The sequence below is a fragment of the Macrotis lagotis genome, chromosome 1, assembly GCF_037893015.1.
Source record: "Macrotis lagotis isolate mMagLag1 chromosome 1, bilby.v1.9.chrom.fasta, whole genome shotgun sequence".
NCBI lineage: Eukaryota > Metazoa > Chordata > Mammalia > Peramelemorphia > Peramelidae > Macrotis > Macrotis lagotis.
In genome coordinates, this window is record NC_133658.1 from 357978464 (window position 1) to 357999953 (window position 21490).

The window sequence follows — 21490 nt, forward strand, 5'->3', positions numbered from 1 at the left end:
CTTCCATGAACTAATGTTTAATGAAGTGCACAGAACCAGAACATTGTTCACATTGTGGGTTGATCATTTTTGAGAGACTTAGCTCTTCTCAGTAACACAGCGATCAAAGACAATTCTAAAAGACTTGCCATGGAAAATACCATCCACATCCAGAGAAAGAACTGTGGAATCTCAATGCTGATCAACTATTTTCACTTTTTTAAATGTTTTTTTTTTTTGCTTGTGCCTTTTCCCCTTTTCTGATTCTTCTTTCTGTGTGACTAATGTGTAAGTATGTATTAGTACGATTGTACGTGAATAATCTATATCGGATTACTTTGCTATCCTAGGGTGGGAGGGAGAAAACTTTACCAAAAAATGACTGTTGAAAATTATCTTTACACATAATCGGGGGGTAGGGCAGAAAATGTGAACTGAGGATGATGAAACGTGTCCAGGCGCAGCCGTGGCCCTGGAGTCGGGAGGGCGCGAGTTCAAATCCGACTCGGGCACTTGACCCTTTGTAGCTGAGTGACCTTGGGCAGGCCGAGGCCGCACCGAAGATGAACAAAAGAAAAAAAGCCGGAGCAGCTCGGGTTCCCCGCCGTTCCTCGCCACTGGCCAGCGCCTCCCGGAGCCTCCATCTTGTCAGGTCCCGCGCCGAGCCTTCCTTTGTTCCACCCTGCGGGTACGGGGGCAGCCCCGGGGCATCGCCAGGGCCCCGGGCCCACGCTGCAGGAGCCGGGGCGGGGGGCGAGCTGCCCCTGGATTCCTGCCAGCCGCGCCTCGGCCTCGGGCTGGCAGCGCGCCCTTCCGGCGCCGCCCGTCTCCGAGCCGCCACGAGGACGCGGCCCCTACACGACCTCTAAAACTACTCGCAGCTCCCAAACCCCGGGTTCCCGCGTGGCGGCGCCCACGGGCGGCTCCAACTGCCCCACAAACACGTGTCCGCGAACCCCTTCCCACCCTTTCCGTCCCTGCCTCCCTAGGAGTGACACTTGGGAGAACGCATGCCCACGCAGACCGCCCTCCCCGCGCGCAAACTACAACTCCCGGCATGCCCAGCGCGGCCTCGCGCCGGAGGAAGACGGAAGCAGAGCGGCGGTAGAGCCTGGCTTCTCGCGCGCGTGTAGTAGGGGGCGGGCTCGGCGCAGGCGCAACTGGAGCACCGGGAGGTCGAAGGGGAAACTCCCACCCCTTTCGCTGATGCAAGAGGCGAGTGCGGCTCTGGGAGCGGCAGCAACCGTAGCGGCGCTGCCGGACCGGGGCCTGGAGCGGCGACTGGGCCAACCGACTCTCCTTCAGCACCGAATCCTCCCCAGCCGCAGCCATGTCCGGGGACGAGGTGAGGGCCGGACCCCGGCGTCGGAGCCCCGGGGGCGGCCGCCTTGGCTTGAAGGCAGCGGGCGAGGTTGGGCCTGCGGCCTAGCCGCGGCCGCCATGTGAGAGCGAGCGCGGGGCCAGCCGGGTGGCGGCCGGGGCCTAGGCCCGACTTCCCTCCCCCCCGGCCAGAGCCGTAAGTCTCCTCCCGCCCCCCACTCCGGGGAGCCGGGGCCGGGCTCACAGCTTCGGGGACGCCCCGGGGCCGAGGGCCGTGGTGCGAGCGAGGCCTCTGGCGGGAAGGCAGGCCCGGCCTGGCCCGGGGGCAATCGGGAGGCCATTTGGGGGGCCCTGCCTGGCCCCTGCTGCCGCCGGGAGGGGTTTGGGGGGCCGCGGCGGCGGCGCGAGGTGAAGAGTCCGGGATGGGAGGGAAGGCCAGGCGTGAGATGCCAGAGGAAGGCATTCCAGTTTAAGGAGAAGACTTCCAGAAAATTGCCACGAGGAGTCCTCCAAAATTACGTGGGCCCGCAGACCTAAAGATTCCTCTTTCCCTAAGAATGTGGCTTTGTACTCTGACCTCCAGGTGAATTAACCATTGTCCCCAGCCTCATGGCCAAGTATCTGCTGTGAGCTGGAATTACTTTAAAGCTCCTACTAGGTGCTGGGGAAGTACATGAAAAACAAGACAGGCCCAGTCCTCGAAGGAATTTATTACCTGGTAGGATTTAGGAAGAAGTTGGGCAAAAATGAAGAGTTTGGGTTTCCTGGAGTTTTCATAGTTTTAAAAGGTCCCTACCTTAAGTCAAACTGCTGTCAGAGTAAAAATGGTGTTAGGGACACATTCCCAGGTAAAGGAGAATCTCAGTTTGTGAACTAGAAAGATACTAAAAAGTTCTAATTGAAATTTAATTCTGATACGCATTCTGTTCAAATTCTTATGAAATTATTGTTTTCTACCTGAATTTGCAAAAGTTTATTGAATGCTTTTTTTTATGCAAAGCCCAGTGATGTTTGGGATATGTAAGTATTAAGATTAGTTATTACAGGTTACTACTATTGTCATTACTACCATGTTTTCCTGTAAAATGAAGGACAATGTTTTTGAGTGGGTCAGCAAGCTAATTGTGTTACAGTTCCCTAGTGATTAGCTCTGGGTTCTTCTCATCTCTTCTTTTTATTTTATAATGACTAAAGGTAATTGATAATTCAAGAATATTAAAAATGAAAAAAAAGCAGTAATCTAGTAGAAGACATGAGACATGCACATAAGTAATTGCCATAGAAGGGGTAGAGTGACTTTTTTATAAACTGTTGGCAGAATGCTGTGGGACTTATGAGAAGGGAGAATTCACTTGGAGTTGGATGGGGAGAAATCCCAAGGCAGCCTCTTTGGGAAGTTGCTTGTGGTCTGGTTCTTAAAGGGATGGAAAGGACATTTCAGTGGTCAAAAAGAGTTCCCAAAGTGATTGTTTCTCTATATTGATTGAAGCTTGGTTAGAGTCCCTAGAGGCATCTTGAGACACCAGACTAAGGGAAAATCTGGACTTAAGTCTTTTCTCAAAAGTGCTGAGTTTGTGACCCTGGTCGAGTCACTTAATCTCAGTATCTCAGTGTCCCCACGCCCCCCCCCCGTAGATTGGAGAGCAGGTGCTGCTGGCTTGCACTAATAGAGGAAATTTATTCCCCTATACCAAATTGCTAACAGGTTCAGTTCCTTTACCTCCCCCAAATCAAGGAGATCCACAGAGGAAAGAGTAGAGATGAAATTAGATAAGAAGTGTATGGAAGACCTTAGGTTTAGGAGATTGAAATTTGACAAGGATCTTTTTTAGGAAAAGATTCTAACTTTTTCAAATAAAAATTTTTTGACTCAGGTTTAAGTTAGTGAATATAAAATATACCACATATACAGAGCTATTGAGGATCCATTCATTGGAACTTCAGAAGGTCTTTTCTTGCCTTAACTTGAATTTCATATGAGGTCTAAAAGTATCAGAAGAACCAGAGATGTCAAGGATTAGCCATCAGTGTACTTTTATTAGGAAGAACCATTACTTTTTGTAACTGGGCCCCATCAATAATGCTATAGTTTCAGGTCTTCAGTCACAACAAATGTTGTGTGTTGATCTCTGACAGGAGTACTTTGTAAAAGAGACTTTAAATGACTACCATGTGTATTAGTTCTTAAATAACCAAAACATAACTTTACTGCTTATGGTGTTTAACCACAGAGTAGATATTTTTTTTTTTTAGAAGTACATTTTCTTTTGAGGATGGAATGTTGTAGCTTTGAATTTCATTTGTCCTTTGCTTTCTTTCCTAGTAAAGTTCAAATTGTTTTGTTTAGGTTTTTTTTTAAACAAGATGGAAAGTAACATCAATATTCAATAAATGTTAGGTTTTTAAATTCACATTATTTCCAAGAAGACAAAACATAAATGTAATAAAGTGAAACTTAGAGAAGCCTTTTTTTTTTAAAGGTAGACACAGAAATTTGAGTCAGTCTTTTTTTTTAATAGTAACATTAGACTTGAACTATATAGGCAAGTTAAATTTTGAATTGCCTGTTCAGGAAAACTTCAGATAAATGAAAATAAAATTAATAGTCTTAAAAGTAGTGGCCCTCATTTTTTCATTTTTATGCAGTGACTATTCTTAATGCTTAAAACAATAAATTTGAGCTGGAATTTTACAAAAGCAATTAATCATTTTAACTTTATATGAGCTATTTTTACATTCTATTGTTCAGTCAGTATATACTAAATTTACTGATTATTGCTCAAGATTTCTCCCTGAAACTTGCAAGGCAGTGATAAGCAAATGATTAGATTATTTCTTAGTAATTTAGAACTTTTTTGTTAAACACTTCCTGTAAAGCAAACAGTATTTCTTTTCAGTGGAAAATTGGGAATTTGACTAGTTTTGGATTCCTAACATAATTTTTTTCCTTGTCTTGTTTTTAATCTCTCTTGTGCAACAAAGAAAAGGCAATATTCTAGAGGGTTTTATGCTTCATTGATGCAATACTATTTAAGTTAAAATGAATTGATGTATGTGAAAATACTAGTTATCATATTAATGAAGTACATTTCCTAACAGATTTGTATAGCTATGCATTGTGCATCCTTCTCTTACTGTGCTTACAATCCTTTTGGAGTAAGTGATGTATGTTGGATTTGTGGGGTTTTTTTTAAATTAAAGGAAATTAAAGTCAACTTTACTTTGAAAGGGTTTTTTAGAATTTTAGAATACTTCATGGGAGAGTGGAGGCACACTGAATTAATGCAAATCCAGGGCTTTAAAAAAAATTAACAGAAGATGGACTAGGAAGTTGTAACCTTTGAGTTGAAAAAGAAAGATAAAGGGTCTCTTGTGTCCATGAGAGGGAATTATTCTTCTGGTTTGGAAGAATAACCCTCAGAGTTTCTAATATTTAAAGGGAACTCTTAAAAGAAGTGGGCTGTTAAAACATCTCCTTGCCTTCAGCAAATAGTAAATTCATAATATCACTGACATTGTTAAAAAGTAGTTGTAAAACTTAGAAAGTGAAGAAAGAGTAGTCTGACCTTAATTATAAAGATCAAAACATTGTTAACTTATAAAGAATGCAAATGTAGAAGCAGGTTAATTTTTAGAGTTGATTTCATTAAAGGAAATCATTCTATCACTGTTGTTTTAACTAGCTTTTAATATTATTTCAAATGATCCTTGACTCCATAGATATGTATATTTCCTTTATTATTTAAGCCCTTCAAGCACCTTAACTGATTTCTTGAGTTTGAGTTACTTGGCATGCTTCCCCACCCCACCACCAATTGCTGGTCATTGTGGTGATGAAGGTTGCTTTAGATTTATCTATTTGCTAACCATAGCTGGTTGATCTGGAATAGTGAGTTGACACCAGCCTCAAACTCATAAGCAGTTTCAGTTTGGTAGGACCTGTCAAGAGAATAGGTCATTTTCATGCCACAGTAAGGCATCAGAATAGGATTTTTTTGGTACCTGATTTTTTTTTACCCTAATGGACTTTGATTAAATAGCCTTCAAAAAATAAAATACTTACCTCCAGGAAATAGGTAGGGTTAAAAAGGAGGAAATGATAACACAGTGAGGGTGAAGACTAGAACTCAGAACTTTTTTAAAAAATTTAAATTAAAGATTCTTTGACTGACACCATATTGTTTACCATGTGTTTAGTGCCTCTCAATTTCAAATGTATTCTTGCAATTTCTCTTATACTTTTAAGATGTTATAGAACTGTTGATATCACTGAAGCTTGGTTTCTTTTCATTTGAATCATAAAATGAACTCAGTGTTATAATCTTTTTTTTTTCTTTTTGCAAACAGATGATTTTCGATCCAACTATGAGCAAAAAGAAGAAGAAGAAGAAGAAGCCTTTTATGCTGGATGAAGAAGGGGATGCACAAACAGAAGAAACACAACCCTCAGAAACAAAAGAAACTGAACCAGAGCCAACAGAGGACAAAGATGTAGAAGCTGATGAAGAGGATGGTAGAAAGAAAGGTAAAAGAAGGCCATGAAAGAAATCATTGTAAATTTAAAGTTGATACTTTTTTAATTTTTTGGATTTTGTTGATGTCATGTCATATGGCATTTCCCAGCCTGATTGTTCTGTTCCTGCAAAAATAGTCATTAAGAGTCTGGTTTTATTAAGTGTCTGAGACTGGATTTGAACCCAGGTACTCCTGACTCCAAGGCCGGTGCTTTATCCACTACACCACCTAGCTGCCCCAAGAGTCTGTTTTTATTTGCTTTCAACAAATTGTTGCGCCATACAGTTGGTCAAACATCACATATAGTTAACTTCTTGGGTGACTGGTTTTTCAGTTTGTAGATTATCTGGCAACTCTTACCTCTCTTTTTATAGTAGTGGCTATAGAGAGCAGAAAAAATTGGGAAAATTCAATTTACTTCACTGAACATTTATTAAATGTTCAAAACACCAAAAATACAAAGATTTTTCCCAGTTTTTATTGGTGGGAAAAAAACCTATAATCCAGGTACACAGATACATAGATGCAAAATAAAAACTAGATAAATTTGGACAAAGAGGGTACTGGAAGAACTAACAACAGGGGAAATTAGAAAGGTCCCTCCTATAGGAATTCATCCTTGAAGATAGGAAAATCTAGAGGTAGAGAGAATGTGAGGATTAAGTCTAAGAAATAGAAAGATGAACAACAAATAGGCCAATTTGGATGGAAGCTATAATCTGTAAGTGGGAGCAACATTCAATCAACCCTGAAAAAACAGAATGGAAATCATTACTTTTGCTTCTCAACAAATCTGAAAATATTTAGAGAAAGGGCTAATATAAGATTTTATTTCATTGGTTTTGGAAAAGAAAGGGTTCTTTAAATTTCTCTTTCCTAAGGCATTCAGTGAGAAAATTCACTACAGAGCAGAAATATTCTAGTGGTGCTACTTATCCCATCCTTTTTTGGTTGCCTTGATTGAACAAATTATGATACCTTTTGATCGTTACTCTAACTGCAACTTGGCATAACTGTTCCCAGATTTACTAAGGGAATATTTACCTACTCAGTGCTTTGATAAAATAGTAACACTGTTGCCTGTTCACTGATTGGTAATTTCTGGGTTGTCTTTTTCAGATGCTTCTGATGACTTGGATGACTTAAACTTTTTCAATCAAAAGAAAAAGAAGAAAAAAACAAAAAAGATATTTGATATTGATGAAGCTGAAGAAGGTGTAAAGGTTAGTATTCATATATCATCTTATCTCTTGTTGAAGATAAAATTTGGCCTTTGGAGGTCAAGTTGCTGATGTTCCCTGATATAGGTCACATGTCTTCTATTAATAGGTAATAGGTAAATGAAAAAAAGGATAGCTGTATTTCAAATTTCTAACAATAACTATTCTTGGTCAGTTTATTGAGAATGTTTTATATAAAGCATCTTAAAGGTGTTGTGATTTGAGGATGCCCACTTCATTATAACAGATTTGCAGATACTCGTTTAAATTGCTATACTACTATATACTTGAACTTTTACTAAGGTATTTCTGTATAATATCTGTTTCAGGTAAGACATCTATATTTGAATAGCTATGATGATAAATATTCTTAATATAATTTCATGTAATTCTCACATATTGAAGAAATTTTGGGTAATCTTGTCACAGACGGCAGAATTTTGGTGAGGATTGATTTTGGGGTGTTTTGTGTTTGGGTTAACAAACTAAAATGGTCTAGCTCAGGTCCATTCGCCTACTTAAAGATAAATTTAAAAGCCTTTGGTTGATTTGTAAATACCTTAGATTTATCAAGGTTTGTGAACTGTCTGAATTAACTTGTCAGCCACAAAACAACTATAAGTTGATACTTAACTACCATAAACTGTCATTTTATAATTCCTTTCCCCCTTTAGAAAGAGCTCAATTAAAGAACTTAAACAGGCTCATAAAGCCTTGAAATACAATCAGATTTTGGACACCATATACGGTTCATTTTACAATCCCTTCCAGTTTCTTCTTTGTAAATAGTTTTCATCTGATACTTGCTTTGTATCATCACCCCCCCCTCAAAAAAAAAATCTGTTGACTTTTGTATATTCCAAAAGGGGACTTCTCTTACAGAGATTTAGGTATGGCATATCTCTTGCCTGTATTCATGTTATTTATTATTTACTAAATTTAGAAACTGCTGCTTTATCCTTATTTTGGTAATTTAGAGAGAATTTTATTTACAGTAAGAAAGCTATGGCATATCGTGATAATATAAGTATTTGTTGAATAAATGGGTGTGATAATTTAAACTTCCTGCATAACATCTGAAAACAATAATCTTCAAAGGCTTAAGACAATGAGTAAAATTCTAGTTTCCTCTGTATCTGCTGTCATCCACTTTTAAACTAAGCTGTTTCAGTTGAGGGTAAATGTTTGGTAATTTTTTTTACATGGTAGACTAGTATAAGAAGGTGTTACAAGTGTCACAGTGTTGTAGATAGTTATAAGACTGGTTCAAAATGAGACATTTGTAGACTGTTAATAACAAAAATCGGTTATTTAGTTATAGCAGGGAAAGGATACTCATAAAATATTGATTCATTTAGACATATTTTGTATTGGCCATGCTTCTCTGTCAGACTAAGGAGAGCTGCTGCTTAAGCCATCCATATACTAGCTTTTTGTACTTAGGCCACCAGGAAGTTGTATAAATGACCAAATTTAATTCTGCTGAGTCAGCAGTCTTGAGGCTGGTTTCATTATCTCTTAAGTAGAAACTAGTCTAAAGTGTATAGCCTTAGGCTATTTCTTCTACCACACATCACTGACCTAAATATGAATTTGAGTTTCTGAGTTAATTTATATTGAGACTCTAGGTATCTTGGTGTGGCTTTCTTCCCCCCCCCAATAAAGAGTAAGGATTATATTTTCTCTTGAGCTGAATTTTTTAGACAATTGAAGACTTTTTATGGAGACATTTAGACTGATTTGTGGGAAGGTTAATCAGAAGTTCCAAAATCTTGCAAATGATTCTTTTTACTACTACCAACCCTCCTCTATCTTTTCTCCTTTCCTCTGATCTATGCCTTCCCTCCACTTGGGCTATAATTTAGAAGCTAATATCTTCAATAAGTAGGATAAATGAATCAAAGTCTTCTGGTCTTAAAACTAGTATAGGAATAAAAGGTCACACTGCTGTTGTTAAATCTATTATTAATGAGCAGTAACTTCTTTAAAGATCAGGTTCTTATCTCAGAGTGTTTATGGTATTTAGCCAGTGCCATGAACAGATAAATCAGGGATGACCAAACTTGATCCTGAGAGTGGTGTGTAGTTTTAAACAGTTTCTTTTCTTTCTTTTTTTGGGGGGGGGGGATGGGGAATGGGGAAGGCAATTGGGATTAAATGACTTGCCCAGGGTCACACAGCTAGGAGGTATGTGAGGCTGGATCCTTGGAGGTCCTCCTGACCCCCCGAGCTAGTGCTCTGTCCAGCCTGTCACTTAGCTGCTCCATATTAAGTAGTTTCAAGTCATGTTCAATTATTAATATATATTTACTTTTTCACTGACATTTTTATCTTTGCAGATAATACACCTCTGAAATTAAAGTTGCCAAGGCTACTACAAGTGCTTTATTAGTCTTAGGCTTCTGGGATTGGTAGGAACAGGGAGCTAGACTGGAAAGTGATCCAGGAAAACTGGTGAGCAGAAGTTGTGATTAGATCTCTGTGTCCCATCAGTATTTCATGATTTTCAGATCTAGAGTTAGGGTTTCACGACTTTATCAAGTCATGACCTTATAAGGAATGTAAGTAATTACTTTTATAAGTAATATAACTATTTACTCAGTTTCAAACTTTTCTTTTTGTGGGAAGAAAACTTTGAGTTATATTTTCATGTTTCCAAAAGACATTAAAAGAATAAACTACCTCTGATTTTCCTGACTTTAATTTATTTCTCTTTAATTGCCCTGTTTTTCTTTTATCATAACTTTCTACTCAGTTTCCTACCTTTATATCATAGCTTATAAATATAGGTCTTGAACTGATATCAATCAATATCTTGTTTATACATCACCTGCATATTCCCCTTTTATCCTTCCCCTACCTCCTCCCAGAGATGCATCTCTTCTAACAGAATTTTTTTTAAAGGGGATGGGGGGAGGAATAAGAAAAGCTATCCAATATAAAATTATATCTCTCCAGTATAAGATTTAGAAAAACTGAACATGGAAAGAGGAATGAAGCAAAGTGACCCTAAACTGAAAATTTAATTTGTGTTCCAATAGTCATGATTTTGCCACTGGACGTAGGCATTTTAATAAGGGTTTTTTGATTTATAACTATGGTCCACTTTCTAAAATTCATGCCTTCAACAAATATGAGTATGTACTTTATCTCAGTAGGTTCTGTGGAGGATTCCTGAATGAGTCAAGATTGCTAGCTTACCTATCCTTTATAGTAGGAGGATAAGAAATATATAAATATCTAATGCAAAGTAAAATTTTAAAGTACAAACAAATTGCATAGGAATTTTGAGAAGGAAAAAATTACTTCTAGCTGGACAATTTGGGGAGAAGACTTTGTGGAAGGAGGTGATATTTTAACTGGACCAACACTCACTGTTAAACTGGGAAGAGGTAATTAATAATTATCTTTATATTGAAATTTTCTTTTTCCCTCAAATCATGCAAGCCAGATAGACGACGATCTAGTTATATACTCTTTTAGTATAGTCTCACTAAACATTGTAAATGACCTTGATATAGAGATAGATATAGATAGATAGATAGATATTTACAAATTTTATATATATATGTGTATGTGTGTGTATTGGAATTTTTTAGGACCTAAAGATTGAAAGTGATGTACAAGAACCAGCAGAACCAGAAGATGACCTTGATATAATGCTTGGCAATAAAAAGAAGAAAAAGAAAAATGTCAAGTTCCCAGATGAGGATGAAATTCTGGAAAAAGATGAAGGTAGAGTTATTTAGACTATTAACCCCTATCTGTCGATCCCTTTTAAAGCAGTTCTCTGTTCATTAGCCCCTCTATCCCAAGGTGGTTACAGGAAAGCAAAGGAACAGGAAGAAAAGAGCAATTTGAAGTGGTATGGTGGGGGAATAAATTGCTGGTTTTCTCTAAAGTGAGATTTGGGTGTTACTAGTTATGTCTGAATGGTAGGGTCAATTATAATATTACTTCTCAAGCACTCAAACAATTTGAATGCTTTTCTACAAACTTAATACCACTATTACTTTGCATTGTTGATGAAGGCCTTGGCCAAACAATGAAAAAAATCAGTTAAACTTTGTCCTAACGTTTCTATTAGAATTTTCTTTTCATACCACATATCACATTCTATTATAATCTGGTGTATATTTTAAATGCTAGGTTGCTCATTTCTTAAGTGACCAATATTCCATAGGTGAAGTACTTCAGGATTTATTTTTATATTTTTATGTGAAGTTGAATAAGGTATTAACTTCATTTCTTTTTTTTTTTTTTTTTTTTTTTTAGATTGCTTTTTATTGCTTTAAAGTCAATGGTGGTTAGAAAAGCTCCATGTTTTGACTAGACATTATAGTCACAACAATTTTTACCAAATCATTTATCATTACTGTCACTTTGTTTTTTTTTTAGAATGTCTAAATCCCTGAGAATGTTTTTATTTTTTTAATTAAAGATTTTATTTATTTTGAGTTTTACAATTTTTCCCCCACTCTTACTTCCCACCCCCGCCCCCAGAAGGCAATTTAATTTGCCAGTCTTTACATTGTTTCCATGTTGTACATTGATCCAAATTGAATGTGAAGAGAGAGAGATCATATCCTTAAGGAAGAAATAAAAAGTATAAGATAACAAGATCAAACAATAAGATATCAGGGGTTTTTTTCCCCCCTAAATTAAAGGGAATATTCCTTGAACTTTGTTCAAACCTCCACAGTTTTTTATCTGGATACAGATTGCAGACAGCCCAAAATTGTCCCTGATTGTTGCACTTTTGGAATGAGCTAGTCTATCAAGGTTGATCATTGCCCCCATGTTGCTGTTAGGGTGTACAGTGTTTTTCTGGTTCTGTTCATCTTACTCAGCATCAGTTCGTACATATCCCTCCAGGCTTCCCTGAATTCCCATCCCTTCTGGTTTCTAATAGAACAATAGTGTTCCATGATATACATATACCACAGTATGCTAAGCCATTCCCCAATTGATAACTTCATTTTTTTTGTCTTTTTCTGAGAGTTTACGTATATTTTGTGGACGTGTTTACATATGCATTTGATATGATCTGATCCTCTGAAGTATATTTACATATGAGAAAGCATGGAAGTATTTGTTTTACTTTGGCTGTTATAAAGAAGCAGTATAGTATATTTTGATTTCTTGCTTTTTTTTGTTTGTTTTAGGTTTTTGCAAGGCAATGGGGTTAAGTGGCTTACTCAAGGCCACACAGCTAGGTAATTACTAAAAGTGTCTGAGGCTGGATTTGAACTCAGGTACTCCTGACTCCAGGGCCAGTACTCTATCCACTGCACCACCTAGCCACCCTGAAGCAGCATAGTATAATGCAAGGATCCTCAACCTCTTTGAGCCTCCATGCTCCATTTCTTTCAGCCAATTTTACTGTGCCTTAAGAATGAAAGGAAAACATTCTCAAATTTACCATATAGATACATAAGAAATTTAAAAAAGATTAATTTTTCATAAAGAAAACTAATGTGAAGCACTTTTTAGTATAGACAGGTCTCACTTTACATATATTTGTAGTATTCTAATTCCCATGTGGATAGGGTATAGGACCCTGAACTGACTGACCTGAGCCCAGAAGGGAGAGGATAGATAGATCTGCAGAATGGTCCACATAGGGTAAAGTGAGAATTGGCTGTATCACAAAATAGTTGAATGAACAAAGGGCAATAAAATAGAGCCTAGAGACTAATTTCTAGTCAACATCAGGTTTATCTGTTGTATTTGGAAAGGAATATCTCTATGTCATGTTTACCTACACTGTTTCTGATATTTTCAAGTTCTTTGTGAAAACGTTTTATATCCAAAACTTTATGCATTTGATTTTGCTCACAGAAATAATTCTTTATCTGCCTCTTTGCCATTTTTCAGATGTTCTGTGATACTCCTTTCTGACTTTGTCCCCTTCTGACCATTTGCTCCTGGTCTGGGGAATATTTAATAGTATAAAATTGGTATTTCATCTATTGCCCTTACCCTCTTGACAGGTATCTCAATTCCCTCACATCTGGCCTAGCATGAATTTTGTGTCCTCAATCCCCTCAGTCCACAATAACTATGTGTGAACTCAAGTGAGGGACTTGACCTCTTTGAGCCTTAAGTTTCACAGTTATCATCTTGGGACACAGTCATGTAATCTATAACTGCTTTTAGGAAAACTTGGAATTAGTTGGAACAGCATTTCAAAGGCAGGGTACAGTTTGTTAAGGAAGCACTTTGTTGCAAATGGACTAAGTAACATAGAATGGAATTTGATTTTAGTGTATCATGGACATTGATTAATCATTACTATATAAGGTATCTCTGCATTGACATTTACCTTAAGGATTGTTCTGAGGATTGGATATATTGATGTATGTGGAGTGCTCAACCTCAGCACTATGTAAACAGAAGTTATATTTCAGTTTATGTTTTTAAAAAAGGTATGTAGTAGTTATTTTAAGCTGCCTTAATATGTGAATGAAATTACAGTGGGGAAAAAATTAGTATTAAGAGTCTTTAATTTCCTTAGGAATTATTATTTTTTTTTATCTCAAGCTTTAGAAGATGAAGATAGCAAAAAGGATGATGGAATCTCCTTCAGCAATCAGACTGGCCCTGCATGGGCAGGCTCAGAAAGAGATTATACTTACGATGAGGTAAAATATTCCTTTCTGTGAAAAAATGCCTGAAAATCTGTTACTTAGCTATAAAAACAAAATACCCAAATGCTGCTTCATTAGGCAGCCATGTTCAGCCTTTCCATTGCCAATACTTGTACCTCTTTGAGTGCATTATGAACTTCAGAATCCCAACATTTTTTCATTACTAGTGCTTCAGAAAAATGACTATACCACATTAAGTCAGATTCTTATTGGCATGTCTACATTGGGAGTTTGTTAGGAGGACTTGAAGACTAGTTCCCACTGGGATTTATTTTGTCTTCTGAGTTATTCTAATTAGAGAGATGGGGCAGGTGAGTAGTTAGGTGTCTGACAGATAAGAATTTTATTTTCAAGCTCTATCATTCTTAGTCTGTTAGAAATTTCTTGAAATAGCTGAATTAATGGAGAGTTTTCATTCCTTGTTAGCACCTAAGGGCATGTATATATATATATTCACATTTAAAACTGAAAAACTCTTAGTAAAGTTAAATGGAGATTTTGGTGACTTTTATACTCCCAAATGAATCTTGTAGCATTCAGTACTCAATATTCTGTACATGGGAAGCTGTTAAATGTCACCTCTGGTCACTGGGACTAAAGAATATAAATTTAACTTTTATTAAATGTGTACACTAATTGCCTGTTGTCTTTATAGTTGCTGAATCGAGTATTCAACATAATGCGGGAAAAGAATCCAGATATGGTTGCTGGAGAAAAAAGAAAATTTGTCATGAAGCCTCCACAGGTCGTTAGAGTAGGAACCAAGAAAACTTCTTTTGTCAACTTCACAGATATCTGTAAACTGTACGTACAAACAGTCCTTTCACTTATACTCTTGAATTTGTGATAGCTTAAATAGGATTGAAAATGTTTTTTCTGAAGAAATTTCTGATATAAACTATAATGGTAGAGTTGGAAAGGTAGATGTTGTCTTACAGATGGTCTCTTTTCCATAAACCTGGTGCTTTTTCTGTCATGGAAGTTAAAAAAAGATTACTTAAACTTAGAAAGTTAACTTTTGTCAACTAGGCCTAATTACTACTTTATGAATATTGAACTTTTTTTAGACTTTTCTCCATTTTGCTCAGTAGTCAACAAATGTTAGTATTTTTGTTGCTCTGGTTTCTCCCTGGTTCCCCATCCCTAGCTGAGTTCTTATATCTAGATATAGTTTCTCTTGTGACTTTACCTATGATCACCAACTGACTCCATTAATATTTCTAATAAGTTTGACTTTTAAATTAGACTAGTTGCAAATGTTACTTCCTAATAACAATTGGGGTCTAATTAATAAGACCACAGAATATTTAAAAATATATAGTATTTGTATTTTTTATAGACAGAATATTTGGGGTAGATAAGTATGGATAAGTTGTAATTTTTTTCGAATGTAAATGTTGAATAGAGTATTTTCTTTTTTAGATTACATCGTCAACCCAAACATCTCCTGGCATTTTTATTGGCTGAATTGGGTACAAGGTAAATGAACATTTTTGTTTTATTAGTTCATATTTATGGATGATTTAAAAAGTTTATTTAGAACTTCATTTGACTTTAAAAACTTAAAACACTGGTGAATTATCTGAGATTTGTGAAATGTTATGAACAGTATGGCTATTAAATGCAAATCTAACCAATGTGAAAAAAATGCATCATTTGAAGAGAGCCCCTTTTAAAAAAAGTTTTAAATGATCTTGATGTGGAGTCCCAAGTGCATAGCATTAGAAATTAATTACATTTGGGTTGTCCCTTCTGGTCAGATAGTTAGATATAGCTTACTTCTTCCTCTTAAACTCTTCAGCTGCTTTTAAATTTCTACTTGAAAAGTTAGACATGGCTTAATCCATCTGAGAAAAGCAGGGCTAAAATGTTTAGTCATATTGAAGCATCTGCTGACAAAAAAAAATAAGTTTTATTATAAGTACAGATTCAGCTTTGCATCATTTCATCATTTGGTGCTAGCAAGGTTTCTGTTCTCTTTTTTTTGTTTGTTTTTTAGATTTTTCAGGGCAATGGGGTTGTGACTTGCCCAAGGCCACACAGCTAGGTAATTATTAAGTGTCTGAGGCTGGATTTGAACTCAGGTACTCCTGACTCCAAGGCCAGTGCTCTATCCACTGTGCCACCTAGCCACCCCTTGTTTCTGTTCTCTTGAGGATCATTGTAAGCAGGATTTGAACAGGCAAAAACATCCAAGAAAAGCAGTCAGTCTTAGCCTTTGAAGTGGGGGGGGGTAGATAGAATAGCAAACTTACATAGAAGTTATCCTTGAAGGAGCTTCTGTAGAATTTTTAAATATTTTCTATTCTATTTTCTATTTTTAATATCACCCACATTTCCTTTTAACAAAAACATCAAGAAGTGGGAGGGGAATTCATCAAAACTAACCAATACAAAGAAAACTTATTTTTTTTAAAGCTTTTTTAAAAGTTTTATTTTAAGGCAATGAAGTTAAGAATGGCTTGCCCAAGATCACACAGTTAGGCAGTCATTAAGTATTTGAGTCAAATTTGAACTCAGGTTCCCCTGACTCCAGGACCAGTGCTCTATACACTGTGCCATCTAACTGTCAAAGCTTATTCTGTGCAGTCTTCCACACCCATAGTCCCTTACTTCTATAAAGTATGGGGAATGGCCATCAGAATGAGACCACCATTAAACTTTACAAGGAAATGATTCATTGGAAGGATGACAGTGAAAAAGGCTATTTCAGCTGCTGTAGAACCCCTTGTGACTAGTGTTAGGCATCTTTGTGCTTTCTGGAATGCTTAGCATTATCCTTCACAAACATTAAAACCTAATAAATGTTTGTGGATAATGAGGGTATGATAACTTAATGGATAGTTGATGTGACTACTAAGAGTAAATGTAACCTGCAGCTTGTCTACTCTTCCTATGCAGTCTTCTTCATGCCCAGCCAGTGAATCTCCAGGGAGGATCATCTTAATGCAATAGAAGCCCTCCTTTCATTCTCTTAATGAAATGCTGCTATTCCCAAAGGTTGTTTTAAATTTGATACCAGTAAAGTTACCAGTTACCAAAAAATCTTATCTGGTTGAAATGAGATGGACTTACTTTAGAATTTCCAACATTCTCATTTCTTTCCTGCACTTACCTCTGAAGTAGTCAATGCAAGTTTTACCAACTTGATTTTCCTAACGAGGAAATTAGGAGACTAGAACTCAGCATCCCAGGGACACTAGAGCAATGTGAAAGTGATGGTGTGTGAACAGTGTCTGAATGGCAATGTTAAGAAATTGCCTGAGGTCACAGGAAGTGGTAATGCTGGTCCTAAACCTTGGTCTTCTGGTCTAGATGGTCTCTCTTTTCAATCAGAATTGCTTCCCTCCTAGCATGAATGAAACCATATGTTCATTTAACTCTCAGATATACTATGTTAGTGATTCAGTTGTCTCTATCTTGTTTTCCCTAATGAATTTTTTATTTTCCTTAATAGTGGTTCCATAGATGGTAATAACCAACTTGTAATCAAAGGAAGATTCCAACAGAAACAGATAGAAAATGTTTTGAGAAGATATATCAGTAAGTAGAGTTTGATTTTTGTACTTTATCTCATAAGACATAGTGCTAGAATGGAGCTAAGATTTGGGACCATGGGAAACAGGTATTTAATGGATTGTCACTCCTATGGCCTTACAGTAGCATATGTCTATACTGGAAAGAATGCAGACCTGATTATTATTATCTTTAATAATAATCAAAAGCTACTCTTGGTTCCTGGGACCAAAATAAGCTTTCCATTATTGTAATGTGACTTGACTGATTTAACTGTCTTCCTAAAAATCCACTTAAATAATAAAGTATATAGTGACTTCTTCTTTGTCATTTCTACCAGATTAAATAAAGTGTCAAATGATAGTTGCTCCACTTGGCCAGAAACAGTATGAACTCTTTACAGATGGTAATTGGCATCTGGAGAAGTTATCTCTGGGGGTCATGGCCATTAAACCTTTTGGACAGGTCTGACTTGTTTTCAACAACTTTTTTTGATGCCCAAATGATCAGAACTTGAGAAGAGACAGATTTTGTTTTCTGGTGCTTGACCACAGTCTTGGCTGTTTTGTGGCTGTATAGTAGTAGTTTATAAATTACCCGAGTATGCTTGCATACTTGACTTAAAGCACAAGTCATTTTGCTTATGTTTTTATGAGCAGTACTGTATTGACACTGTTGCTTTTCCACAGAGGAGTATGTCACCTGCCATACATGTCGGTCACCAGATACAATCCTGCAGAAGGATACACGACTCTATTTCTTACAGTGTGAGACCTGCCATTCTCGCTGCTCCGTCGCCAGCATCAAAACTGGGTTCCAGGCCGTCACAGGCAAGAGAGCACAGCTCCGTGCCAAAGCTAACTAATTTGCTAATCGAAGCTGGATTTTGCAAAATGTTTGGAGATGTGGCTGAACAGGTTTACAATCAGAGTGGATTTACCATTGTATTAAAAGCAAGATATAAAAACTGCCAAGTTCTCAATTGGCATTGGGTTGGTTGGCCTGTGAAATCCTTGCAAGATACAGATCCTCAAGCTGTTCACATGCTCATTGAATATTTTAACAACTGTCAGAGATACATGATGGGGAAAGGAGGAGGTGCTTTTTAAAAACCGTTCCTAGACTTCTGTAAAATGCAAGATAAATTAAAGTTATTCTAACAGCGACTCTTTCATGCTGGCTTGTCCTTCAGTTTCCTTTTTATAAATATATATATATATGTAAACAAAAAACAACCGTAACTGACAAATGCAATGAAAACAATTTTACTGTGACCATGTGCAGACTCTGACTAAATTTCTGTACATTCCTAGTGTTGAGGACTGGAGCTTTGACATAATATACTTAGACAGATGCAGCTCCTCAGCTCCTCATGAGAAACGTAGTAAGAGAAGCACTGATTCACATGGGCAAAGAAGTACATTAAAGGGATGGGAGTAGTATGAAATCCAGGAGGAGCTATTTACTTAGCAGAACATTCCCCATTTTTGTGGGATAATCATACTGATTTGAACTATCTTTTAAGATGTGAGAATTGTTTACTTTCTACCTCACTTCCACCTCATGCATGTGTCCTCTTAACTGATTATGTGAAAAATGGAAGAATAAGCTGGTTACTACCCTGACTGCTCAAGAGTTCTCTCTTCTGTGCAACTCGGGGATGTCTTCGCAATATTGAACTTTTTTGCTAAACTACTTTAACTCTAAAACTCAATGTGGCATCCCTGGGACACTAGATCAATGTGAAAGTGATGGTATGTGAACAGTGTCTGAATGGCAGTGTTAAGAGAAAGCATTTAAACCCACCCACCCCACCCCCCCAGCTTGTAGTCTGTGTCTCAAACAATTGGTTTTGGATACTTGGAGAGCAGACTGCCCATCAAAGGAGAGAGACCAGCAAGCCAATAACTAGTATTCCAGGTTTCTAGCAGTAGAAAATGAATGTGCCATGACACCTTGAGTGGATTTGATTATAAAGTGATTGTTCTACCTCTAGGAACCAAGAGGAACAGTTGAAATATAGCCTATGTGTATCTGTTCTCACTAGTAACATTAATATCAGTGTGACACAAGCTAATTTAGAAAAAGGGCACACTCCCAACTTTCTCTACTTTGGTAGGACCTGGAGTCTTAGAAACCCACCTAAGAAAGATACTGAGCACATATTCTATATGAGGCTGTGTTGGCATCCAAATGACTTAGCTATGTTAATTTTAAATCACTGTGACCCTTAATTTTAAAGTACAAGTCAAGAGCAAAGCAAACTTGATTAAGAGTTAATGGGTGGATGATTTGTTATTGACATAACCATGGTGTCTAGACCCAAGGTAAGATAACCCAAGGTGACAATTGCTGACTAAAATTATTTTTGAACTCAAATTTCTATTTGGATTTTACTTTTTTTGTACCTGCACTAACAGTTTCCAGTTTTATTGGCAAGTCATTTTTTTATTTGAATTCTTGATTACAATTTGAAAGCAACAATTTGAATCCAGATTTGAGATTCTAAAAAGCATTTTGGAATTTGAAGAAAGAACTGTAACAAATGTTGGATGTAACTTTGAGTGAATAAAGCCAGGATCAGTGCCTCTTGTGTAACACCTAGGACTGTGTTGTTTGAGTTTTGGGGGGAATTTTTGGTCTTGTTTTGTTTAGTATACTTCCCTGTATTTCTAAAAGGGTCAAGAAGTCTGAAAAAGGTCTCTAGCTGCCTTCCCCATTGTCGGGGTAGGTCAGAAGACTGTTTCAGGAGCAGTAGTCTTGACTGAAGTGTGAATCTTGCCTTGGACCACAACTGACTCATTAAGAGTTCAGTTGAGTGCAAATCACCCAAATGTATTGGGTTGTTAAAATAAAAAAAGCAAAATCACTGCTGATTTTCATCTATTCTGAACAATAAAAATGAACTGAAAATTAATGTAATTAAGGCTTACCTATGTTCTATCATATATATTTGGACCCGGAGAGACATTTCTTAAAATAAGGAGATGGGATGGCAGGTGGGATGGGAGTGAGGGGGTTTAGGCCAAGGTCCTTTCCAGATTACGATTTCCATGTTTGACCTTTCAGCTTCATTGATGTCTGTGATGAACATGAATGTTGTTAATCTTGTAGCAACAGGTTCATCCTAGAATTTAAGAGCTGGAGAATGGTCCTTAAAGATAAGAAATCTGAAGCTTAGGGAAAAGGACTAGCCTAAAGTCACATAAAGTTGGTGGCACAGTTGAGACCAGAGTTCAAGTCTACCAGTTCAGAATTTCCATATTTTCACTGTCAAGAGGGCTTGGTTAGTGTCAGATCCAAGTTGGGGGACTAGCAGACTTAAAAATTGTGGTTTTAGAACTAGAAGGAATTGTAAGAATTGACTTTTCACGAATTTGTAGATGAGGAAGTTGAGGATCTGGGAGATAACTTGACTAAGGTCTATACTGTCTGTAAAGCACAGGATCATGCCAATCGACATACTATGGCTACAACACTAAGAAGTATAACATTTATTCTGGAATTATGTAAGAACTTGAGTCTTGACAATACATGTTTGGAAGGATTGAGTGAGATCACACCTATCTCTTGATTAAGGTAGGCATTTATCCCCATTTTATGGTTGAAGAAATAGAGCAGCTTGGTCCTACAGCACTAGTCAGAAGTTCCAATCCCCTCTGAGAGTGCCTATGTGACTTTGGGCAAGTCCCCTACCTCCCTCTGAGGCTTAATTTGCTCATCTGCAAAATGAGCTTGACTAGATCTCTAAGATCCTTTCAACCCTTAATTCTTTTATCCTATGATATACCTAAGGTCAGTCTGTCATCCAGTGATGGGGTAGGATGGGTTTTAGTCAAAGAACACTTGCAGCATTTTCAAAAGGCTAGGGATAATTAGATCTTGAAGAGGATGTTACCCAGGGGCAATAAGCCTCCTAGGAGATGCTGTAATGGCTGCATCATTTATCACAGCAAATGAAGTCCTGATACACAGAGCTAACGTGGGTGTATGGGCAGAGGGAGCCTAGGCGGTTAACTGCAAATGTCTACCCAGAGAGCATGCCAGTCTTTTAGGACTTAATCTTCATTTGGAATGGCAATGGCTGGGTGGAGAAAAGTTTGTGAATGTGCCAAGGTTGGGGGAGATGGAGTAGGTTTCTATCTCCACCTCCCAAGAGGTGTCTCAACAAGTGAATGTCAGCTAGTATCCCAGGCAGGCCTGGAGTTGGAACACATTCTTCTAACAACCAGCCAGTGACTGAAGTACTGCAAGTATTAAACTCCATTTTAGATGAGAGGTGGGCTCGGG

At 37.6% G+C, this 21490-nt stretch overlaps 1 protein-coding gene across 1 annotated transcript; it reads left to right on the forward strand.

Annotated features, from left to right (window-relative positions):
• The first annotated feature begins 1119 nt into the window (after positions 1-1119).
• EIF2S2 (eukaryotic translation initiation factor 2 subunit beta) lies at positions 1120-18366 on the forward strand. The gene is made up of 9 exons (XM_074212133.1): positions 1120-1324; positions 5647-5824; positions 6934-7037; positions 10634-10769; positions 13578-13678; positions 14340-14488; positions 15107-15163; positions 17142-17227; positions 17890-18366. Exons 1-9 carry the CDS (start codon positions 1310-1312, stop codon positions 18063-18065), a joined length of 1002 nt encoding a protein of 333 aa, XP_074068234.1. The 5' UTR covers positions 1120-1309; the 3' UTR covers positions 18066-18366.
• The last annotated feature ends 3124 nt before the right edge of the window (positions 18367-21490 follow it).